The sequence below is a fragment of the Nilaparvata lugens genome, chromosome 13 (genome assembly GCF_014356525.2).
Source record: "Nilaparvata lugens isolate BPH chromosome 13, ASM1435652v1, whole genome shotgun sequence".
Lineage (NCBI taxonomy): Eukaryota > Metazoa > Arthropoda > Insecta > Hemiptera > Delphacidae > Nilaparvata > Nilaparvata lugens.
In genome coordinates, this window is record NC_052516.1 from 26,314,081 (window position 1) to 26,338,532 (window position 24,452).

General features: G+C 34.1%; 1 protein-coding gene across 4 annotated transcripts in view; it reads left to right on the plus strand.

The window, feature by feature from the left end:
- LOC111049616 (maltase A3) overlaps positions 1-20,352 on the plus strand; it is a 45,512-nt gene extending 25,160 nt beyond the window's left edge. For all 4 annotated transcript variants that reach the window (XM_039440181.1, XM_022335734.2, XM_039440180.1 and 1 more), the window contains exons 4-11: positions 1,763-1,920; positions 2,930-3,058; positions 3,821-4,059; positions 11,141-11,339; positions 12,777-13,032; positions 15,542-15,737; positions 17,017-17,163; positions 18,835-20,352. In XM_039440181.1, coding sequence (XP_039296115.1) covers positions 1,763-1,920; positions 2,930-3,058; positions 3,821-4,059; positions 11,141-11,339; positions 12,777-13,032; positions 15,542-15,737; positions 17,017-17,163; positions 18,835-19,021 — 1,511 coding nt within the window. In that variant the 3' untranslated portion in view covers positions 19,022-20,352. The remainder of the gene's footprint in view (positions 1-1,762; positions 1,921-2,929; positions 3,059-3,820; positions 4,060-11,140; positions 11,340-12,776; positions 13,033-15,541; positions 15,738-17,016; positions 17,164-18,834) is intronic.
- The last annotated feature ends 4,100 nt before the right edge of the window (positions 20,353-24,452 follow it).

Below are 24,452 nucleotides of genomic sequence, written 5' to 3' on the forward strand. Positions count from 1 at the left end.
TAATAGATATTTTACGCTATACTCAGATTTGTGTGACTCAAACCGCGGAGCGACTCTTGTCTCGGTCACTTGTCGACGCATGTTTTCAAGTTCAGATTAGGCGATAACAGTCACATAGAACAGGCGACATAGTGACTCGAGTAGCGCTACAAAACCTTGCAATACATTTTGTAACAAAGTTTTTAAATTTTATCAACATGACACAGCCAATACACCTGCTCTAGAACATGGGTTTCCCATAGTTGAGTAGGCTAATTTCCGAAAAAATGCAATTTATTTATATTTGTAGTAAATTTCATATATTGTATTCTTGAATATTATGTACATTTTATTGATAAGATTGTTTCTTTGTATATTAATGGAAATAAAATTTATTTGTATTGTATTGTATTGTAAAAAATTACATAACATTGAATTTTTCATTGTTGAAACTTAATTTTCTAAAGTGGTAGTTTTGAATCACTGAATTACAGCTTATATTGGCCAAAATGCTCATGAATTGATAATCATTTGACTTGAAATCATTGTGATTTGATTTTATCTGATGATAATTCCCAAATCAGCTCAAGTCATATGCGTGTCTGAGGAGGGTGATGATGATAATGCTAATGACATAGAAGATGACGATGATGGTTATGATGATGTTGATAATGATGATAATGTGGTTGATGATGATGATGATGACGACCACGACGACTACGACGATGATGATGATGATAATGATGATAATAATAATGATAATGATAATGATGATGATAATAATAATGATGATGATGATGATGATGATGATGATAACGATGATGATGACGACGATGATGACGACGATGATGATGATGATGATAATAATAATGATGATGATGACGACGACAACAACGACGACGACGACGATGATGATGATGATGATGATGATGATGATGATGATGATGATGATGATGATGATGATGATGATGATGATTACTATGATGATGACGATGATGATGATGTTGCTGATGATGATGATGACAATGACGATGTCGATGACAGATAGATAGGATTACAGTTTTAGGTGGGTTCCAAACCACCAGCACTCAATTTTGAAGCTTTCAAGCAGTCAGCTTTACAACAAGGACCGGAGTACTCAGAACTCGTCAACTATCTAATCAGTAATCATAGCTATTAGATGTCCGCTGATGCTCAGTTATTCTTCCTTATTTCATCCAATTAAAGCTGTAGGTCCATTTATCTCTCCTCATCATCAGTTTCAATACTCAAGCAACAGCCTATGGTGAGGTCCACGTTATAATGGCAGTGGAGAAAGATAGGAGAAAAACGTTGCCGAACCTCTGTCTTGTTAATAACTTCTATATACGGTAGAAGATACAGGTTTATTGATGTAATATTTACTGTTCATTCTCGTTTAAAATAATCAATTATATTTTATTGAGGAATAGAAATATAATTTTAAATAATTTCATAATGAATTTTCACATGATTAAGATGAAATATTTTGTTTATTAATTATTAATTCTACATTGTTTGAAGACGATCTGGCAACAGAGCAAAGCGAGAAAGAGATAGCGCTATTCACTTTGTTAAATAAAAGACAAGGATAGCAATACCATTGCTAATCAAACACTGTCATTATAACGTGGACCTCACTATAGAGCTCTTGTGGGCATCATCCTTAGCAAGAAAAAAAAATACTATGTCATTTAATCAACTTTTCTTGAAATATGTTAGAGAAATACAAAAAAATCTACAATTTTATTTCTTCTTTCTCCAGGAATCAAGCTGCTCCTAGATTTTGTTCCGAACCACTCAAGCGATGAACATGAATGGTTCAAGAGATCAGTTAAGAGAGAAAAGCCCTATGACGATTTCTATGTATGGAAGGATGCCAAAGGCTTCGAGTCTGGTAAACCGATTCCTCCAAATAACTGGGTGAGTAATAATCACTCAAGTTTGATAATTTGATTGAAATTCCAACAAAAATCTACTAAATAATTTTTAAGACTTATAGGTGGAATGAAAAACATGCTGTTAGTTCCACATGCTCAAATTCAGATTCAAATTGAGTTTTATTCACAGAATCATTACAAATACAGTACATGTATAAACAATATAAAACACTTGTGAATTTTCTCCACAAAGACAAGTCTGTAACATTTCAGTAGTTCTATATGTGGAACTGATAGCATCTCTTTCATTTCAACTTTATTATGGAGAAATTCAATAACATATCTAAGTCTAGTGTAAATCTATTATAATATGATAAAGGAAAGATATAGCTTATACACATACGTGATAGAAAATTCAAGAATGACGTCTGAACTACTGGACTGATTAACATGAAATTTTGTATATAGATTCTTAATTCACCGAGGATGGTTATGAGCCTGTTCTAAATCCTTCAAGATTTCAGTAGGTCAAGTTTTCAGTTTGTCAAGTTTTAATTAGAACCTTACGGAGCACGGGCTACCTGCTAGTATAGAATAAAAACTATACATAATACTAAAGAGATTACTAATTATTATTATGCTCCTCTAGCCCATGAGTTTTTAAAATAGTCTTTTATTATAATATATACATGAATTTCTAAATAATAAATACTTAGAAAATACAAAGAACTGGCTTATATACACGTATGGGATAGGATTATCACGTCTGAACTGCTGAAATGATTAACATGAAATTTTGTATATAGATTCTTAATTCACAGAGGATGGTTATAGGTCTATTTTAAATTCTTCAAGATTTCAGTTGGTCAAGTTTTCAGATTGTCAAGTTTTTAATTAGGCCCTTGCGGAGCATGCTAGTCTTGAATACTTTTGTAATATGTAAGGTGAAGTCAGTACTTCTATTCTAATTCTAACTTCACCACTACAGTATCTAGAAATTACTTTATCTCAGCTTTCTATTCATTAATTAGACTTAATTTAATTTTTTGTAGATTTCAGTTTTCAATATCAACCCAATGTGGACTTGGAACGAAGAGAGGAGACAATTCTACCTACACCAGTTTCTCAATAAGCAGCCCGACTTGAATTACAGGAACGAAGACCTGAAGAGAGAAATGCAGGTAAAATTAGATTGAATTCTCAAAAATCTCTAGAAAATTGCCAAAGATAATACAAATGATTTTATTGGAGTTTTTCAAGTTCACAACATACGGAAGTTTCTAATGTATTTGAATTCTTTTTATGCTTTTCAAACTGTATTCTGTTTCTATAACTTTACAGTTCAAGTCAGACTGAAAAAACATACATACTCCATAAAAACTATAATCATGAAGAATATTGAAACATTGGGATGTTGTCAAGAAATATCACGACTTTTTTGGAAAATTACATACATGTTTTAACACCAATCAGTTTTAATCATCTTCAGTGTTTCATTTTGGATAAATATCACTACACCTCACCAACAACAGTATTTATAATCTTAACTTCTTCTTCTTCTTTTTCTTCTTCTCCTTCTCCTTCTCCTTCTCCTTCTCCTTCTCCTCCTTCTTCTAATTGAATTCTTGAGCCTGTATGCATTGTCTCTACTCTCTAATCTCTATTCAATATCAAGTGTGTCTGTATTATTTACAATGTGTATCACGGTACAATCATTGATAATGAAATAGGGGTATAACTATCAGCTGCCCTTTTATTATTTGAAACATTAGATTCAATTACTTATTCAATCACTTCTTTTTCTTCTTCTTCTTCCTTTCCTTCTTCTCCACCTTTTAATCCTCCGCCTGCTCCTCCCTCTGTCTTCTTCTTCTTCCTCTTACTCCATTTTAAATTGAAACTATATAACTAACCAACTTACTAACTATAAATATTGGTTACAGGACATCCTGACATTCTGGTTAAGTAACGGCGTGGACGGATTCAGAGTGGATGCGGTGCCATTCCTGGTGGAGGAGAGCTCATTCAGAGACGAGGCCTACGTGGATGAAAGCAAAGCGAAGGATATGTACGCCAACCTCAATCACACCGAGACCATGGATCAGCCGGAAACATTCCAAGTCATCAGGTCGTGGAGGAGACTCATGGATAACTTTACCGACACTCATAAGACTGACAGAAAGTAAGTGATAATAACTGAATTATTTATTATATGATAGCGTTTGTTTGTTTCTCCAAAATATCAAAGTTGCTGCAGTGACACAGTAGAAAGTCATTCTTGCTCATAGCCAATAGTGTAATTATTTTATTAATAAATGACCGAGCGAAGTGAGGTCTAAGATTCAAGTCGACGGCTTTGCATTTCTCTTTATGTTTTTATGTTTATATTTTACCGAAATTGATGAGGTCTATGTTTCAACTCTATTTGCTTTTGTCTGTCTGTATGTAACGCTATTACGGCCTAACGCGTTGATAGAATTCGATGAGATTTGGCAGGAATATTCCTTTTTCAACTGCGCTTCGATGTATACACAATGTTTTTTGAAATTTTGCATTTAAAGGATAATATGAAAGGAAAAGAAATCATCTATACTCTGATATCACTATAATATAATCTACTCTAAAGATAACGGCGCATGCGCTTTGTATTCAATCGTAATTCATAGCCACAAAGTAGGAGGAATAACTGTGTAGAGAAGAGAAATAACTCCTCTTCTCTGTGTTCATAGCCGCTCTTTCATGAGCTGTCTCATGGTCTCATATACACAGCACGAATTCGAGCTTGTATAGGGCATTCCTATACCCTTAAAAAATAACTGATAATAATTCTGAATAAAAGAAATTGGAGATTAAAGAAATGTTTATGATGTTAATATTGTCTACAACTAAAATAGTTGTTGATTTATAAGTTGATAAATTTTTATGATTATAAATATTGTTCATAGAGATAATGAAATGAAAAATAAAAATAGATAATTAATCAATCAACAAGAATTAAATGAACTCACTAATGCTTGAGAGATTATAATATTTTTGACTGAAAAAAGAAATCAAATATTTGAGCAATATTTTCATGAGATGGAAAGATTATCACGGAATCGATGAATACAAATTGTGCCTGCCCCTTTTAAAAGATAATAGATAAGATAATTTTGAATAAAATTTAGAATTTAGAAATAGGCCGACACATCTAGAAAATACCTGAGTCTATACCTAATTCATGCAGGTGAACGGGCTAGAGTCAAGAAAACTTCAATTAATCTTGCCATGCCTGATTTAATAGGTTTATACTATAGAAAACACTACAATTTGAAATAATTGAAAAATACAAACAGCTTCAATAAACATTGGCAACTAAAATCGAACAACAGAAACAACAATTTCATGTTACTTTGTTGACATTCTTCATCTGATTCGGGGGCGCATTACTATCCCCGTTTAGATAGCAATACGTCACAAAACCAAACAATATCAGTCATCAAATAACAAATAATTAACTTCAACATAAAATTACTCAAGAAAGAAAAGCCCGTTGAACCCAAGTTTCGTCGATAGTAACCCATATAACCCATTTCATAATAATTTTGAATCCCCACTTTTGATTGACATTCTCGAATGAACCTTTGTTTCACTACACTGCACTTTCGTTGGTCTGTACGTTGCATTATCGTCGGGGTTACAGTACCTTGTTTTTGGCGGTGAGCTTTTACCGGTTGAATTTGGCTTGACGGCGACGTCCTCTTACGTCCCTAGACCTGTCGTCTGAACGGGTGTCTTGAAGCGGTGTTACATAAAGTTGCGGAACCAGAGGGGTGGTAGTACAAGAAGTTGGTTTGGGGACACACATGAACCGCTGTAAATAAATGTATTACAGCATTAATTTCTAACTCTTCCTACAATTCATCAAAAGCTAAAACAGGAGTTATCTATTGATTACAATTAATTAAATTCTCTCATTCTATTTGAATCTTCATTTTATATAGATTTTTATCTTTAAACTACTGATTCTTTTATCAGAATTAATGGATCTTTCTTCACGAATAATTCAAATTGAAATGATGCTAACTTATATGATATTTTTCGTTTGGTTTGCGAAATCAAATATAATTTTCATATAGTAGCTCGGCTAGTATTGTTGGAAACTTGTGCGCCAGCCAACATTTATTTATTTATTATTTATGAACTATAGGACGCAATCCAAGTGTAAATAACGGGCATTCGCCCAAAACTGCTCAGAACCTTAATTAAAATGAACATTCCAGAGTTTATGATTTGATTTACCTACAAATACAAGTCCAAAAACTAGTATCAACTGAAATTATGAATTATCACCGAATAAAACAAGACACTTTATAACACAATAAAAGAAAAAAATATTGAAAATTTCACTTTAAGGAAAGATAATGTTTGCCTTATAAGATTCATCTTGTGGATAGTTTTTACCTTTAATTAAATAAAATTAGTAGACACATAGAAAATAATTTAAATTGTATTAAAATTTGAACATTCATTAATATTAATTTCCTGGAGAAGAAAAACTTTCTTCTTCATCTATTAAGATTTCTATCATAAAAAATTTACTAAATCATTCAAAAGCCTTAATGACATAAGAAAACAGAGTCTGAAAATATAAATTAAAAAATGTCATAAACTCAATATGAACATAATCTTAAAAGTTTCATTCCAATTTAAAGGCTATCTTCCTGACTTTCAGCAATACTCTACGATAATATATCTCCAGAAACAATAACTCAAATGTAACGTAACTGAAAACTTTCTATACTTCTGTAGAAAAAAAATTTATAATTATCTTCCATCACTAATAAAATCAAAAGGATTATTCTCAATCAATATTATTAACTTGAAAAATAACAGGCTTAATTAATTCAATACTCTATGGAAGTTTCAATCAATTAAATTCCCTAAATTATATTTAACCTTATTTTACGTACCTTAGCGGTTATTTGAAGAAACATTAGTCGTACATGATGAAGAAACACAATTAAACCTTTCAGGACATGGCACTACTAGTAAATTTAAACATTAATAAAAAATAAAACTAGCTCCTACATTAACTACTGAAATAAACTTATAAACCTGCCCAAAAAGGGGGAAACATAGTGACTACATCTTTACTCTCGTAGTGCTCCTAGCAAAGTGTCCTCCGGAACGTAATCTGGTCTGTCGGCTGGGGAATCGCCCCACTACTGTATTTAGAAACAGGTCTCCTATTGGGCGAATGGAATCAATTTGACCAATCGTCGCGTGGCTTCTAGAGCCTTTGGACCAAATAGTAACCGCAAAATCGGTAGTTTGTTATAATTTCAATGCTTGCTGTTTTCCCACTTATCGCACTCTATGTCGCGACACGAAGGCTAAGTTTTAGAGATAATTCCATAATCTACATTCCTCGACGACTCGGAGCCACAATTTTTAAATATCTATCATGGGAAACTCGAAGTCATGGCCGTTCATAATAGAGAGAGAAAATAATTTATTTCGCTAACTAACTTACAATAATGGCTCTAGTCTATTGCGTATTAAATTTACTATTATAACTTGGGAAAAGGCCTGAATTAAATAGAGTGCCCGGCACAAAATTCAAACGTGAACTGAGTTTGTCAACATTTCAAACAGGTGACATTAGATACTTGTGGATGAGAAAACTGCGTGAGGTCTACTGTTCACAGAACTACTAGTTATGTTCCTCATTTACAGCGAAACGCGGCAATAGATTTTCATGGAATTGACAGGTATGTTCCTTTTTGAAGAAGATGAAGAAGAATTGAAGAAGTGATTGAATAAGTACTGTAATTAAATCAATGTTTCAAATAATAAAAGAGCAGCTGATAGTTTTACCCCAATTTCATTATCAATGATTGTACCATGATACACATTGTGAGATATGATACAGACACACTCTTGAACATAGATTAGAGAGCAGAGACAATCAAGGCTTCATAATTTTAAGCCTGCTGCATATAGGCTTAAGAATTCAATCAAAATTGCAATCGACCAAACAATTTTTCATTTTTTTCTCTATCCGCCACAGCGATCATTACTGTGCGATGATGACTATCTTCCAAACCTATAATGATATTCTCGAGTCCAAATTAGTCAATACCGAGATGTTATAGTAAATCAAGGTCACTCTTTGTTATGTCTATAATGACTGCACTTTGTAACAACAGCGTATAGTAATTGCGGTAAAAAATTGAACAAAAAGTACAATTATCGAGGCAAAATTATCGAAAAAAAATTCTTATCTTGATGTCTAGTTGGATGTATAGTGAGGTTAACGTTTAATGGCAATGGAGAAAGATAGAGGAAGTTGCGTTGCCGATTCTCTGCCTTGTATATAGGGAAGCTGATACCGTTATATCTGATGTAATATCAACTGTTCATTCTCCTTGAAAATAATGGAATAATGAATTAATATCGGGGACCGAGCTTCGCTCTGGAGTACAAAAGTATAAAAAATGTATTACGAAAGAAAAAGTTATAATAAAATTTATACAGAAATGTTCTATCTAATCACAGTAAATTGAGATTAATTCCCAAAGGGAAGGCAAAAATTTCCCTCACAAAGGCCCAGTTGCACAAAAGGTTAGAATTTAATCCTGATTAACTTCAAGTGAACCAAATCAGAGAAGAGACCATTTTAAAAAGATGGATCTACTGGAATTAATCAGGATTGAAAATAAACCGGTTTTTTTGCAACCGGCACTAAGTACCTGATTGAATGATTACAAAAGTTCAACAGCTGAGTCATAATTTTGACACAGTCCACCACACATGAACTCGCTCACTCACTTCCATCACCAACAGACGACGAAATAATTATTATCAGCTGTTTTTCCAAGGATGATTAATAATTATCCTTTTAATGTCCTTGAGCGAGTTTTCCAAGGGATGAGACCTAGTTCAATCGAATCTTTATAGACTATTATAAACCTACTATTTTCTGAATTTCGTGAGAATCGTTAGAGCCGTTTTCGAGATCCGGTGAAATACAAACATAAACATCTAAACATCTAAACATCCAAACATCTAAACATATAAACATGAAAACAGAAGTTGCTCGTTTAATAGTATAGGATATTTTCTTCATCTAGAAAACAAATTCAATGACAAATTAATACATTTTCATGATTGAAATTAAATATTCTGTTAATTAATATTATATTATTCTACATTATTAAAAACCGATGCAACGTAGTGGAGCTAGAAAACAACGAGCAGGAAGCACTATCTGCTTTATCGAATGATAAACAAGGATAACAATACTAATGTTAATCAAATACTATCATGGACCTCACTATAGGAACCAAAACTGTAAAAGTATGACCGACAATCTAACGTGACTGATAAACCAGCTCACGAGATCTAGCGGTGGAATATGTAACTAATTCCTACTAGAATACTATCACAGGTAACAGGTTCTAACACACGTGGAGACTCGGCTGGCACTATAAACAATAAATTATTGAAATGTACGGATAACGACACTCTTATCAATCGCACAATTGAAAAAGCACGGTTTAATTTTGTCACATCCACATTTTTTTAATACGTTGACAATATTGCAGTTTCGTGTTAAAACCAACACATCTCCAGTGTAATTGATGTGGATGTGATAACTGTGCTTTTTCAATCATGGAGAAAGTCCACAATATCAATTATTCATTGACCGAGCGAAGTGAGGTCTAAGATTCAAGTCGACGGTTTGGCATTTCTCTTAATGTTTAAATGTTTGAATGTTTTTATGTTTATATGTTTATACGTTGCGCATTTACGACGAAACGCGGTAATAGATTTTCATGAAATTTGACAGGTTTTTTCCTTTTTTAATTGCGCGTTGACGTATATACAAGGTTTTTGGAGATTTAGCATTTCAAGGATAATATAAAAAGAAAGGCGTCCTTCATACGCCAATATTTGAGTAAAAATCAGACTATAAATCAGCTGGCTGACAAGTGATTACACAGATGTGTAGAGAAACCAGTCTATTGCTGTATTTAGGTCTATAGTTTCAATCAGATAAGAATACTGCTTGAGGTCTACTGTTCATAGAACTACTAGTATTTATACTTTTCATTTATAGTAATATTCTTGTATTCTAATTTAAATCAAATCGAATCTTCATTCGTCCCAATAGCATAGATACAATGACTATGGTTATAGAAGAGAAAATAGAGTACAATATGAAGTGAAAAATGAAGTGTCATTGAATACTAGTAGTTCTATGGACAGTAGACCTCACGCAGTTTTCTCATCCACAAGTATCTGATGTCACCTGTTCTAGTTGATTCAGTTGAATCATAATTTACTCTTACAAAAAACTGTTATTTGTTTTCTCCAAGATCAAAAACTCAGTTCACGTTTGAATTTTTATCCCATAGGATAATTTATCCAGTTCCGTTATAATCTTTCCATCTGATAAAGATATTTCTCAACTATTTTAAAATTAATTTTTTTTAATCAGGAATATTATATTATAATTTCTTCAGCATTATTTAGTTCATTTAATAATTTTTTATTTTATTTGCAATAACCTATTTAATTTGTTTTTCAAATGTGAGAATATTGATACTGATGGGTACGCATCATAAAAAATATTGAAACCTCACCTTATAGAAATAGACACGGCCAGACATCTGTGTAATTCATGCAATGAATGATCCAATTGTCAGCTGATTGATTATGAATAATTCTATAGTCTGATTGATCCTATCTTCAAAGTAAATGATATATATAGTGATATCAGAGTATGGAGGAATTCCTTTTCTTTTCATATTATCCTTAAAATGCATATTTTCAAAAACCTTGTGCATACAACGACGCGCAGTTGATAAAGGAATATTTCTGCCAAAACTCATCGAATTCTATCAACGCGTTTGGCCGTAATCGCGTTACATACAGACAGACAAAAGAAAATTTAAAACATAGACCTCACTACGTTCGGTCAATAAATATATTCAGGAAGTCCCTGCAAGGTTCGAAAAAACCAGAGCGCGGAGACCGAGTGTTCAATGATTAACATTAATGCAAGAAAAGAATAATGGCATAACATGTAAGTTATATACTATTATATACTTTTAATACTTGTAATACTTTTTTAATCTAACATTTATTGAGAAAATCGGGAAGAGAAACATGGAGTGAGGAAGGCAAGAAAAAATAGCAGAGTAGAGAAGATGATATCAATTTTTGATAATTATTATGGTTCACGGAGTGAATTGATTTATTATTGTTGTTAACAGAGTAATGCTAACGGAAGCCTACACCGATCTGAAGAAGACAATGTGGTACTACGGCAATAAGACTCATCCCATATCTCAGATGCCGTTCAACTTTGAGCTTCTCACCAAAATCACTCCACAATCCGATGCCATCACAATCCTGCGGACGGTTGACAGTTGGCTCCAGAGTATGCCTGAGGGAATGTGGGCTAACTGGGTCGTAAGTAGAATTCAAATGTAACTTTATTGAGTTTTTGTTGATAATAACATTGTGAATCAGATCAAAACCCATTTAAAACTATTCATAACTATCCTAGCCTAGTAAGTCTATTAATATAATTGCATGATATCGAAGAAAATAGAAATAGCTTTCTCAGGAAATACCAAATAGCCTCTTCTGGAAAAAAGAGATACCACCCCGAAGACTTCTGCTACTGCAAATATTAACAACAGAATGAATAGATAAAAGGGAATTTGATGATATTTAATGGTCAATTAGTTTCACTAAACGCACCAAAAACCCCAAATTTACAGACCCCACCCTAAATTTTCAAATATAGATATGGCATTTAACTAGATATAGTTTAGATAAATTTCTACCCTAAATTTACAGAACCCACCCTAAATTTTCAAATATAGATATGGCATTTAACTAGATATAGTTTAGATATTAGCAGAGAAAACTTCTATAATGCTATAATGCTATATTTGTATTCTGTGATATAAGATAATTAAAAGTTCAGGTGTTTTTTTACCATCATCCTTTGAATACATTAAGACCCGGTTTCTGGGACAGTTGAATTTAATGTATCACTAAACCTATATATTTAATGGTCCATTAGATTCATTAAACGCACCAAAAACCAAGCTTTGTACCTCTCAAACTGTATCGATCAAACTACTGTAGTTATTTTAGAATAATAATAATCAAATTTCCTGATCACATTGTTATAATAACAATCTTACTTATTTACTTATGAGCAGATTATTCTACCCCAACTTACAATACTTTTATTCAATTTCATATTTTTTATTCCTCAATTTGATTGATAAAATTATTAACAAATTGGAAACCCTACAACTTTCAAGTCCTCATTGAGAAATCCTTATTGACTGTTGAATCAATGAAACTTTTTAACGGTTCTTATGACCGTATTTGGGCGTGCCTAGGCTCGGCCAATGTCACTAGAGCTCAATCCTCATTGGTCAATAGCTAATGGCCAATCGTAGGGTTTCATCCACACTGCTTGTCGAGTTTAAGCTTTCAGTTTACTAGGGTGATTATTGATAGCGTTGCATCAATTAAAATAATACACCAAATTGGTTTAAAGAGTTAGCGTTTTTGACAATTCTACCGTTTCCTTCATTCTTATTTAATACACTTATATTAAATAATTATTGATTATGAATGAATAAAACTTTGGAACATTTTTGGGCTATAATGCCTGTTGTTTCCATACCTGTAAGCATGTTTGTAAAATGAAAATACGGTAGGCTACCTATTGTGAGATTATCTTTGAATTTCTATCAACTCCATCTTTGGTCAACATTTCCTCAAAAAATGTCAATACTTATATTACCATATAAAACCAATGCTGAAATTCCAAAGTTAATCTCAATACATCAAATTTTCTTCTAATAAATCTATGTTTTTCAGATTGGTAACCACGACAACCCCAGGGTTGCCAAACGTTTCGGCGCGGAAATGACAGACGCGTTCAACATGTTGGTAACCTTGCTGCCGGGTACTGCAGTAACGTACTACGGGGAAGAGCTTGGAATGGAGGACGTCTTCGTCAGGTGGGACCAAGCTAAAGATCCGGCCGGCATAGTTCTCGGGAAAGACAAGTACCTTACTGTCACCCGTGACTCGTGTCGATCCCCCATGCAGTGGAGTGATGCGATCAGTGCAGGTACAGTCAACAAAATAACTTCTTTGTAATACTGTTGTCAGTGAGATTAAGGTCGGGTTTCACCAGGAACTAAACGTGTCATTAGAGGAAGCGTAAACTCCAATTAGCCCTTAACCAACAAAATTGGATTTCACCACACCCCGTTAGAGCTAATGATTTAATTCGTTATAAAGTTAACTGGCCAAATCTGGTCAGTCAACATCTGTAATCTGTCGTTAAGAAAAAAAAATGGCGGCGTTCTGTTTACTGTCATGTTGATAGTAGTTTGTTGAGGTTATGTTTAATTATTTCTTCATGGTTTTCACGATTATTTTTCATTAGATTTCTTCGTTGTTCAAATATGGAAAGGCCAAATAATGCTAGAAGAAGAGCATACGAATTAGCATTTGTGAGTGACAGTGATGATGATTAATCATCATCATCATTTTGTTCGTCAATCGACCTAGATGGATGAGAGAAAGGGTTGATGATTTTAATAATTTGGACGAAATCGACTTATTTCCAATAAGATTGAGAAGATGTGTTCTTTCACAGTTCGTAAATGTTGGGTCCCTTCTTCTTTTGATAGCTTTATGCAACACAACATTGACAAAATGGCTGGAAGACATCCTGTGAAATTTGAAATTTACTTATTTACAAAAAAAATCTATAGAACAATAATTATTAAAACACTACAACCTACATTAAATTCAATAAATCATACAACTAAAAAAAACTGCACTATAATTATTATTATACTAAAATTTGTAGGCTGATCTCCACTCATTTTGGTAAACAAAACTAATGGTTTCGGAATCTAATCTAGTTGGATTTTCTAGGTTAGGTTTTACATGCTAACAATGTGAAACAAGTGTTATGGCGGCGCACTGCCACCCTGATCCACTCCAATCTGTCGTTACATAACGTAAAATTAGTTTTCGTTGGTGAAATCAAATTTCTCAATCTTTCGTTGAATTCATCAGTTAGTGTTAATTGGAGATCACTAAGCGAAGCGTTAACGTGAATTTGGTGAAACTCACCCTTAGTGATGTTTATCTGTAATGAAACAGTGGAATGTTGTCTAGAAATATCACAAATTTATTGAAAGATTACATGTGTTTGATGACACCATGAAAATAGGTGTTGAAACATGTATGCAATTTTCCAATAAATTCTTGATATTTCTAAACATTCCACTGTTTCATGAACTTCATTGTATATTCAGTTATAGCGAGATTCCCTCAAAATCGTTATACATAACAAATAAATTGTTCCCTAATACAGTGCATTAGTGATCATTGCAGGTAGTCAAAATAATAACGTTCTTTATTGTATATTATCTTGTGAAGTGTGATTTCCTTAAATTCCTTATAAATAACAAATAATTGAGACTCATAATAAATAACACTAACCCTTCCCATTCAACCAATGAAAACGTTATAAAGATTACATACAAATGACAATAATATTGACTGTCGGTTGCACAAAAGCCGGTAAAATTTTAATCATGATTCATTCCACGAGAACCAATCATAAGAAGCCTTCTTTTCGAAAAAGCCTTATCTGGTTCTCGTGAAATTAATTATCATTAAAATTCAATCTGCTTTTGTACAACCGGGCCTCAATCATCGATTACACGTGAGTCTATAGAATTTAAGAGTGATTATCAAAATTGGTGTTAACAAAACGTATGCTACTAGAACCAGCGAACGAAGCTGACGCCAATGCTATGACGTCATTGGTCTGAGTTTAATCAAGGACAAGTTCAATAGACGTGAACTTGTAATTTACTGAATGACATACTATATTATTCATTTTCTTTTGATGAATGGATTATGGAAATATCGATTAATTTATGAAAGCCCTAAAATGCCCTAAAATAACTGAGGTGGTTTACAAGCCTGATTCATCCAATATGGAAAAGAAGAAAAGAGGACTGAAATGTCTCTCAAGTAATTAATTATATAGAAGAAAACATTGGCAAGCAAAAATCATGACTTAAATTTTTCTTCTTGTGAGAGCTGCGGAAGAAGTTTTCAATAGGCCTAATATAAAAGTAACGTGTTGTCAAAATTAGAATAAAGCAGTCAGAACTCACTGACAATAATACTGGAGATCAGACCATGAATCCATTCATTAATTTTTGTATCAGTCACTACCTATATCTAAGTATTGATAGTAAAGTAAATTCGTATGGCTTTTGTTGGTGGGGAGTCTCTTGTGGGAAGGTCCCACCATTGACTGTTAATGCATGATGTGAAACAAAAATCTTGGTTTCACAAATTCAAATTTTAGTCCTCTTTTTGTATAAATTTTGATTGTGACAAATCTAGATTCTATATTGATGATGTTGTAACCGGATATAATAATTACAATGTAACTCCAATTTAATTAGAATATATACTCTCCGGTTGTAACACATTCAATAGAGCCCTCTCATAATAATGCCATGAGTTTATTGAGACAATAGATTTCATCAATGGTGGTGTTTGTGGGTGAGTATCCCTAATAAAACCTTTTGTTTGTGAAGGGTTCTCGAAAACAAGTGGTACTTGGCTCCCTGTCAACCCCAACTACTGGCATCTGAACGTCGAAAACCAAAGAAAAGCTGAGAGAAGTCACTTGAAAACCTACAAACATCTCATGCAAGCAAGGCAAACCGCTACCATACAAAAAGGACAGTACCATGGTTATAACCAGGGAGATGGAGTGTTCATCTTCACCAGGTAAATTAATGTACTGTATATGAATTTATCGATTTTTGAAAGTCTCAAAGAATAATAGGATAGTTGAATTAGATGATTCATAGGTGATTACGTATGTGATCACATGATAATTGGATGGGAATCATATTAAATACATGCGTGATTACATGGGAGATGACATGGGTAATTAATTATATTGTTCATAGTAATAAAGTAATGTGAAGTAGGCTAGTCATGTTAGGTCATAGCTGTGGGATATAGTGGATAGTAAAGTAGTTTGGGCACCTTCCTCAACACATTTATAAGATCAATAGAAACGTAGATAGAAATAGAACGTAGATCTATCAAAACGAAGATGGAGATAAAACATAGATCTATCAAAACGTAGATGGAGATAAAAGTTAGATCTATTAGAATGTAGATGGAGATAAAACTTAGATCTATCAAAACGTTGATTGAGATAAAACGTAGATCGATCAAACCGTGTATAATCCTCCCAAACATAGACGAAGTCTGTAAGGAATCTACAAATGAAAGACAATTACCGTATCTATTTATTCTCTATTCATGATAAGTAATGCTAAGGGAAAATCGCCAAATACCTCGAATATATATATACAAAGTCATCTTATACAAACATTTTTTATTTACATCCTCTCTTTCCTGTATAATTTCATGTGTGAAATAAATAATAATGAAAACCAGGGCCCTGTTTCATAAAATGCATGCTCAATATAGCCGATAAAATCAGCTGTTCGTGTATTACAGGAATATAAAATCAGCTGTTCATGTGGGCCTATTACAGGAACAGCTAATTTTATCGGCTATATTGAGCATGTAATTGGAATAGTGATTCTCCTGTATTACAGGACTTGTAACTTTCATGAAACAGGCCCCAGATATAGTTACAGGAAAATATTGTTTTTTGTTGCATGTATTGAGAAAAAGATGGCTGCCAGGCAAGCTACCGTACATGCCTCTGGTAACTTGCCTCGTAGCAACTAGTAGCCTACTTCTTCTGGAGTCGTGAAAAACTAGGCATTTTCTGACTCTCATCCCCATCTGCAGATGATTCCGATGGAGTGATATACACATAAATCATAAGATAATTGGAAAGGTATTAATATGTTGAAAATAAGATAATATTATCATGACATAATTTGAATGAATGAATGGATGAATATAATGATAGGTCACTGATTTCATAAGTTTGATGATTTCAAGACTGAATAATGTCTACTTTCTTCAAAAACGTCTTATAAAAGAAATTTATAATAATATTTGTCTTTGTTTTTCGCAGGACGTTGGCGGGTGAACCGAGTTATGTGGTGATAATGAACCTGAATACAGAAATCTACAGACCAGATCTGTCTAAAATCGAGATTCCTGGATCACCCAAGAAACTCTATGTTTACACATCCAGCCTCAACTCAGCTCAGAAACGAGGGTAAGCTGTCTCCTCCCGAATTATTCAAATTAATAACATTTTAATCACATTCAAATCGAATATGTTACTTATTGAGTCTATAGAGCTGATATTAATATCGCACTAATATAAATATTAAGAACATCTCTCCAATTGTAGAAAATAGTGATTACTATTAGATATCAATAATATATTAAAAAGAGAGATAAATTAGAGAGAGAGAGAGAGAAAGAGAGAGTATATTAGTCCTTCTCCTTAAGATTTTCCGTTATTGGAGAATCCTCTTACGTTTTTCGTAAACAAGGATACTTGAAGTAACAATTGAACAGTAACAAGTAGCAGGTAACCAGAAGAAAACAATTTCTACTAGAATCTCTTCAAGAATAAATTATTTCTAAATAATTGAGAACGAATAGACAATAGATGGGAATAAATATGACGTTGCATTCATGATATCATAGAGAACAATAGCATAAGTAGATATCCCATGGTATAGGGTGTTTATGTCGTAACTTTTACTGTTATCTCAAGCCGATAGTCCACGTAGTTCTTTCCCATAAAGCTATGTGACGCTGGCAGTTTCTCATAATATTGTGCCGTTCATACAATCTCACCCGGACAAAACAGTGAAAATCTACAATAATCGACAGTAATCGGCTTGAGATAACAGTAAAAGTTGCGACATAAACGCCCTATACCATGGGATATCTACCAACGCTATTATTTCTCTATGATGATATTTAATCGATAGCAATTAATTTGGTATTACGTTTCATAATATTACTTTGAAATCAGAGATTTCCTTAATATTGTTGTGCTCAACAGCTTTTAAAGCCAGAAATTTTGCTTCATCTCGATTTTATAAACTCTCAGGCCCGGTAGCACAAAAGCCGGTTAAGTTTTAACCGTGATTAATTCCACGAGAACCAATCAGAAAAGACCTTTTAGAAAAGACAGTTTCTCTGATTGGTTTTCGTGAAATTGATCAGGGTTAAAATTTAACCGGCTTTTGTGAAACCGGCACTAAGTCATGGAAGATTATGAAATTTCTTCATCGATTTGTACATCCGTTCATAGAAAATACTTGGATTATCTCAATTTTTTACCGCACTCTTTCAAATACCCAATCCTTCATTAAGCATTTCACATTCTCTCTCTCACAGTATTTATATTGATGCTATTCCTGATAGATTTTTACTGATATTGCTACTGTCATTGATTTCTAGCAGTTCCTCTGAAAATCCCATTAATCTTTCCATTCGATACTCTCCAGTTCGACAACTCTGAACAATAATGATTCCACCTCTCGACTTCCACAAGAATATCCTTCACAAGCCTTCAATATCTTTGTAAAATAATTCCAAACAATCATTCCATTTTGTTTGAAGTGATGTAGTGATGACTTCACAAGTCTTCAATAACTTTGTAAAATAATTCCAAACAATCATTCCATTTTGTTTGTAGTGATGTAGTGATGACTTCACAAGTCTCCAATAACTTTGTAAAATAATTCCAAACAATCATTCCATTTTGTTTGCAGGGATGTAGTGATGACTTCACAAGTCTTCAATAACTTTGTAAAATAATTCCAAACAATCATTCCATTTTGTTTGTAGTGATGTAGTGATGACTTCACAAGCCTTCAATATCTTTGTAAAATTATTCCAAACAATCATTCCATTTTGTTTGCAGGGATGTAGTGATGACATCTGGGAGAGACCTGGAACTACGTCCCAAAGCTTCGCTGGTTCTGACGTCACAGACTGTCAAGCCGGAGCCTTTGACAAAATCATCCAGTAATCGACTCACGAGTCTCGTGCCTCAAACCTTGGTTGTCATGGTTGTTTGCCATCTAATCTCTAGATTGAATCTTTCCTAGAGACTCTCAAGTTTGGTTGACTGTCAACTAAACTCCAGATTCAATCTTTCCTAGAGGTTCTTAAGTTTGATAGTTCGTCATCTTGCCAAATATAATCTCTAGATTCCCTCTTTTTTAAAAGTTCTAGAGTAAGTCAAGTTGTTTGTCATCCAATCAAGCAACAAATGAAATATAAAATCAAATGAAATTAATATTAATATCAAATCAAATCAAATTAAGTTTTATTCAAAGACATCACTTACATAACAAATTGATTTACATAGTTGATATTACAGATCATTGAATATTCGGACTATATGCAACTTTATCTAAATTTGGGAGAGGAATAGCACAAGGCTACCTTATTTTTTCTCTCCCTATCATTTTGATGATGTACTTATCGTATGAATCAATAAAATATATTAATATAAAAAAATTTATTCATTTTAATCTTCCATAAAAGCCTCTTGAGTTTGGTTGTTTGTCATCTAACCTTTAGATTAACTCTTTCCTAGAGGCTCTTGAGTTTATATTCTTAGGAAAAATGTACTTGTATCTAAGTACTCATCAAGTTTAGATTTACTATACCTGCTGTCTGGTGTTCAATTTTCTCAAGTTTAGCTAAATTTGAGTCAATTTTTGAGAATCTTTTAAAATGAAAAAAATCTGAGAGCCATTTGAGAATCTGAGAGCCGCTAGTTCAGTGTGAGTTTGAACTTGAAATTGAATTGAAACAGGCACTAATTGAAAATAGGAATCTCATTATAGAATTAATGAAAACATGCTCTGCTTTGAACTTGGACTAGGGAAACTGCCTAACAGTTTCCAGATTTTTATAGCTTCATAGAATATTGAGTTTTTCCAATATGGTTAAAGTTCTGTTGATTTTGAAGATCTGATCATTTCATTTTTACTAATTTGAATAGTTGCAAATTCAGAATAACATTTCCCGAGAGTATCTCTTGTAACTGTAACTGTTTTTCATATTTGCATTTTTCTTCAAATATAAGGCATTTATATATGCCTTTTATATAAGGCGTTGCCTGCCTTAGAGTGCCCAACATATAGGAATAATATCAACGAGTGGAAGACACTTTGATATGGAGAATTTTACACTTTTTTAGATTTTCTAGGCAGGCCTTTGGAATTTGAGATTAGATGATTTTTAGGTTAGAAATGAGTTCAATCATGTATAGAGTTTTGTAGCATTGAATATTACATATTACATGATAATTTAAAATATAGAACTGGCATAAACTGTATCTTATATCCTCGTGAATTTAGCTATAGACTGTTGATTGTGATTGTTCTTGGAAGATTTTTTTTTCAATAAAGGTTGATTGAGTAGAAAGGAAATTTGTTGTTTTTTCAAGAATGAAATCTGTGAGCAGATGATTTGAGAGATTCCCCCTTTCTAAAATACTGGCATGAGCTCTATAGAATATCAAGCATTTAAAGCCTAGTTTATACGATGCCAATTGGCGAGACAATTATTGTCATAAGCATTGTTCACTGGCATGAAATTATTGTCTTCGTATAAACACTTCAGGCCAATTGTCTTGCCAACTGTCCCGACAATTGGCCCAAAATTCAACTGTCTCCGGGAGTAGAATATGGACAGTCAATTGGGCCCAGCGAGCCCCCCACCACTCGGAATCTCAGTTGTCACGACAAGTGGCGCCGTGTGAACGGTAACTGGCCTACACGCTGTCTTGTCTTTGCCAGTTTAGCTGTTTAGTCACAACAGATGACGAGAACTTGGACATGATCAGCTGTCAACTGTCGTGCCAATAGTTGGCCGCTTAATCTTCTCGTTTAACTGGCCTGGCCTGACAATCCGCAACCACGTGATGACAATTATTGTCCAAAAACAACAGTCTCGCCAATTGGCAACGTATAAACTAGGCTTAACTGCTCACATCATTCAACTGCAACATGAATGATGAATTCAACTTGGAATTCTGAATAATCAATGATCGATTTATTGAATTCATGAGGACTGAAAATGAAATATTCCTGTAGATTGTTTTAAAAATTGATAGTAAATTAATAGCAGAGGTAATTGGAATCAGTCGCAGAAGTCTTTAGGGTGGTTTACAGCATTTCATTTGAATTTTTGTTTCATAATTATAATGAAGTAATTGTTTTAATCAACCAATCATTCCGATTCGCATGCCACTACCCATTTAAGTGAGAGGGAAGAATACAAAGCCATTTAAGTGATCTGTGATATCACAGAGGAAAGAATACAAAAAATGAAAGGTTCTTATGAATTAAAGGGTTTCTAAATAAAGGTATGATACTATAATATCATTCACATAGATTATCCCAAAAAATATGAAAACTAGGATACTGACGAAGGAAGGAGTATGATGTAATTGAGTGTGGAACTTGATGTAATGAATTGAAGGTAGACACAGTGAAATTATTATAATTATAATAAAAATAGAGCATTGATAGTGGAACAATAGGAAGATAAGAATTGACAAAAATTGGTAAGTATAAGAATAGAATAGAATAGCTGCCTTTATTTTTACCTAGGAGGGCGGAGTTAGGGCGCAGCCGGCCCTCTCTTACACTCAACCCTCCAATACAACACTAAATAATTACTAGATTAAACAAATCAAATTCAGAAAAAAAATATACAATATTACAAACAAGGTGAATAAATATTATTAAAATACAAAAATAATAATCAATGGAGAAAAAAATAACGACACCTAAATTATAATTGAGTTATTAATAGAAATAAAAGAATAAAAACTGAAAAATAATACAATGTAACAAAAGAAGAAGTAGAAGTGGAAAAAAAAGAAGAAGAAAAAGAAGAAGGAGGAGAAGAAGAAGAAGAAGAAGAAGAAGAAGAAGAAGAAGAAGAAGAAGAAGAAGAAGAAGAAGAGGAAGAAAAATAAATAATAGATATCGAATTGTTTTGAGAAAAAGAAGAAAGAAAGAAAAACTGACCAATAAACCATTTGCTAGGTCCAGCCACCCACACCACCCCTGATCCACCTAAAAACAGCCGCGCTAAACCGACGAGGTTCCTCAATTAGCCTCAGCTCAACAGGCAATGTGTTCCACAATCCACAAGCCATCACAAGAAAGGACTTGTTGAACATGACTGTCCTATGGATTGGGACAGCCAGTAAATGGGAACCATGCCGGGTACCACCCCGACCAATGTCACACAGTGAAAGTCTTCAGCTATGTACTTGAGTGTCTGAGTTTTCAACACTTTATGCAGAAAGAGAACCGCATGAAATGACCTACATTCATGTAGCTCCATGAGTCCAAGTTGGTCAAAGTATTCAGTCACATGGTCGTCACGTCTGAGGTTGAAGATGAAGCGGACACAGTAGTTATGCGCAAGCTGCATCCTCTGTTGTAGTTGAACAGTCATGTCAGTAGTTACAATGTCGCAATAGTTGAAAACCGGGAAAATCAAGGTCTTCACCAACATAACCTTTGTTGAAAAAGGAATAATGTCAGAAATCTTCTTCAATGTCTTGATCCCAGCAATCACCCTATTGCATGTCAACGTCACATGGTTTGTCCAGTCCAAGGTCTTAGTCATAGTGAGTCCCAAGTTTTCCACGTCTGAGCTGTACTCCAATTGTATGCCATTGCTTGTAATATACGGTCCATCTGTCAAGTCGAGTGTGTTCAGTAGTCTCGAATAACCAACCACGATTGCCTTTGACTTTGTCTCGTTCACCTTTAGCCCATTATTACCTGCCCAATCAAGTAAACGTACTAATTCATCATTCATTTCATCTACTGTTGTGTTGAAATCTTTTTTATTACAGTGTTTATAGATTTGCAGGTCATCTGCATATAGATGATATCTGGTGGTTAGTAGAGAACTAGTCACGTCGTTTATGTATATGCTGAACAGTAGAGGACCCAAGACCGACCCCTGAGGCACTCCTCTATCTACATTGCGCCACTGTGAAGAGACACCCTCCACTCTCACACTCTGACACCGACCCTGCAAGTAAGACCTTACCCATGCTACAGTGGTGTTTGAAAATCCCAATTTACGAAGTTTATACAAGAGGGAGGGGTGAAAAATGGAATCAAAGGCCTTACTAAAATCAATTAATACTAGAACAGTTAACTGTCTACCATCCATAGCCCCGCGGATATCATCAGCAACTCTTAGCAGAGCCGAGGTGGTACTGTGACCACTACGGAACCCCGACTGGAAATCGCTAATCAAACCAGAGTCATGAATGTACAGACTCATTTGGGAGTGAGCAATAATCTCCAGTACCTTCGACAGGACAGGCAATAAGCTGATAGGCCTATAATCTGAGGGAGTGAGAGGGTTAGGAATTTTGTTGAGAGGAATAACAATAGAGCGTTTCCAGTCTTCAGGAAAAACTGAAGTCATTAGTGAGGTGCTAATTAGATGGGTTAGGAAAGGAAGAATCATGGTAAGAAGGATTTTCAAAAACTTGATAGGGATACTATCAGCTCCAACCGCATTACTTTTAATTCCTCTAATAGCTAGAAAAACCTCCTACTCAGTAACTCCAGAAAGTAGAAGTCTTCATTTGATTGGATTCCTGGTAAGGAATTATAGTAAGCACGGGCTTGGTCCAAACCTACAGGGATATCAGTGAAAAAGTCATTGAGAGTGTCAAGTGAGTGAGCAACGGTCGGTGGCTGCCTCTCTTTGCTGGCTCCAATCCCTCTCAGAACTCGCCATGATGATGATGTTGATGATCTCTTAGATGATATCAAATTTTTGTAGAAGCCAGCCTTTGCGTTCCTGATCATTTGCTTACACGAGTTTCGTAAGCGCTTGTAACGATTAAAATCATCAGGAATCTTAAACTGCCTTGCCTTCTTACACCAATAATCACGATCACGCATCAAATGATGTATTTCCTCAGTGAGCCATGGAGCTGGGTCTCTGGTTACTCTGCGGGTCTTAAGAGGGACGTGTTTTTCATAAAGGAAGAGGATATTGTCATTTATTATGTTCGACATTTGATTTACATCATTAGTATCAAAAATGCTCAGCCAATCAAGATCAAATATATAAATTAATAGATTAGGAAGGTTAATATTGTTGAAATCTCTATAGGTAATAATTTCCGGTTTAGGTTTAGGTCGCTTAATGTTGTAAACAAGGTAGATCAAGTCATGTGCTGAAAGTCCTGGGAAAGGGATCTGCCCATGGCTCACAGCGGATTTTTTATCAGCGACGGCTACGAGATCTAGAAGCGTGTCCGAGGTGGATGTATGGTGAGTAGCTTGGAGCGGCAGCAGGGTCATACCATTCGCAAAGAACATAGTAGTCAGTTGCACCTTGTCATAAGTGTCAGGTCCAAGTAAGTCAGTATTAAAGTCACTCATGATAGCCACATGCTCATAGGGCACCATCAGCTCTAAAAGTGCCTCCTCAAACTCAGACATGAAGCCAATGTGAGGCGGCCTGTAGCAT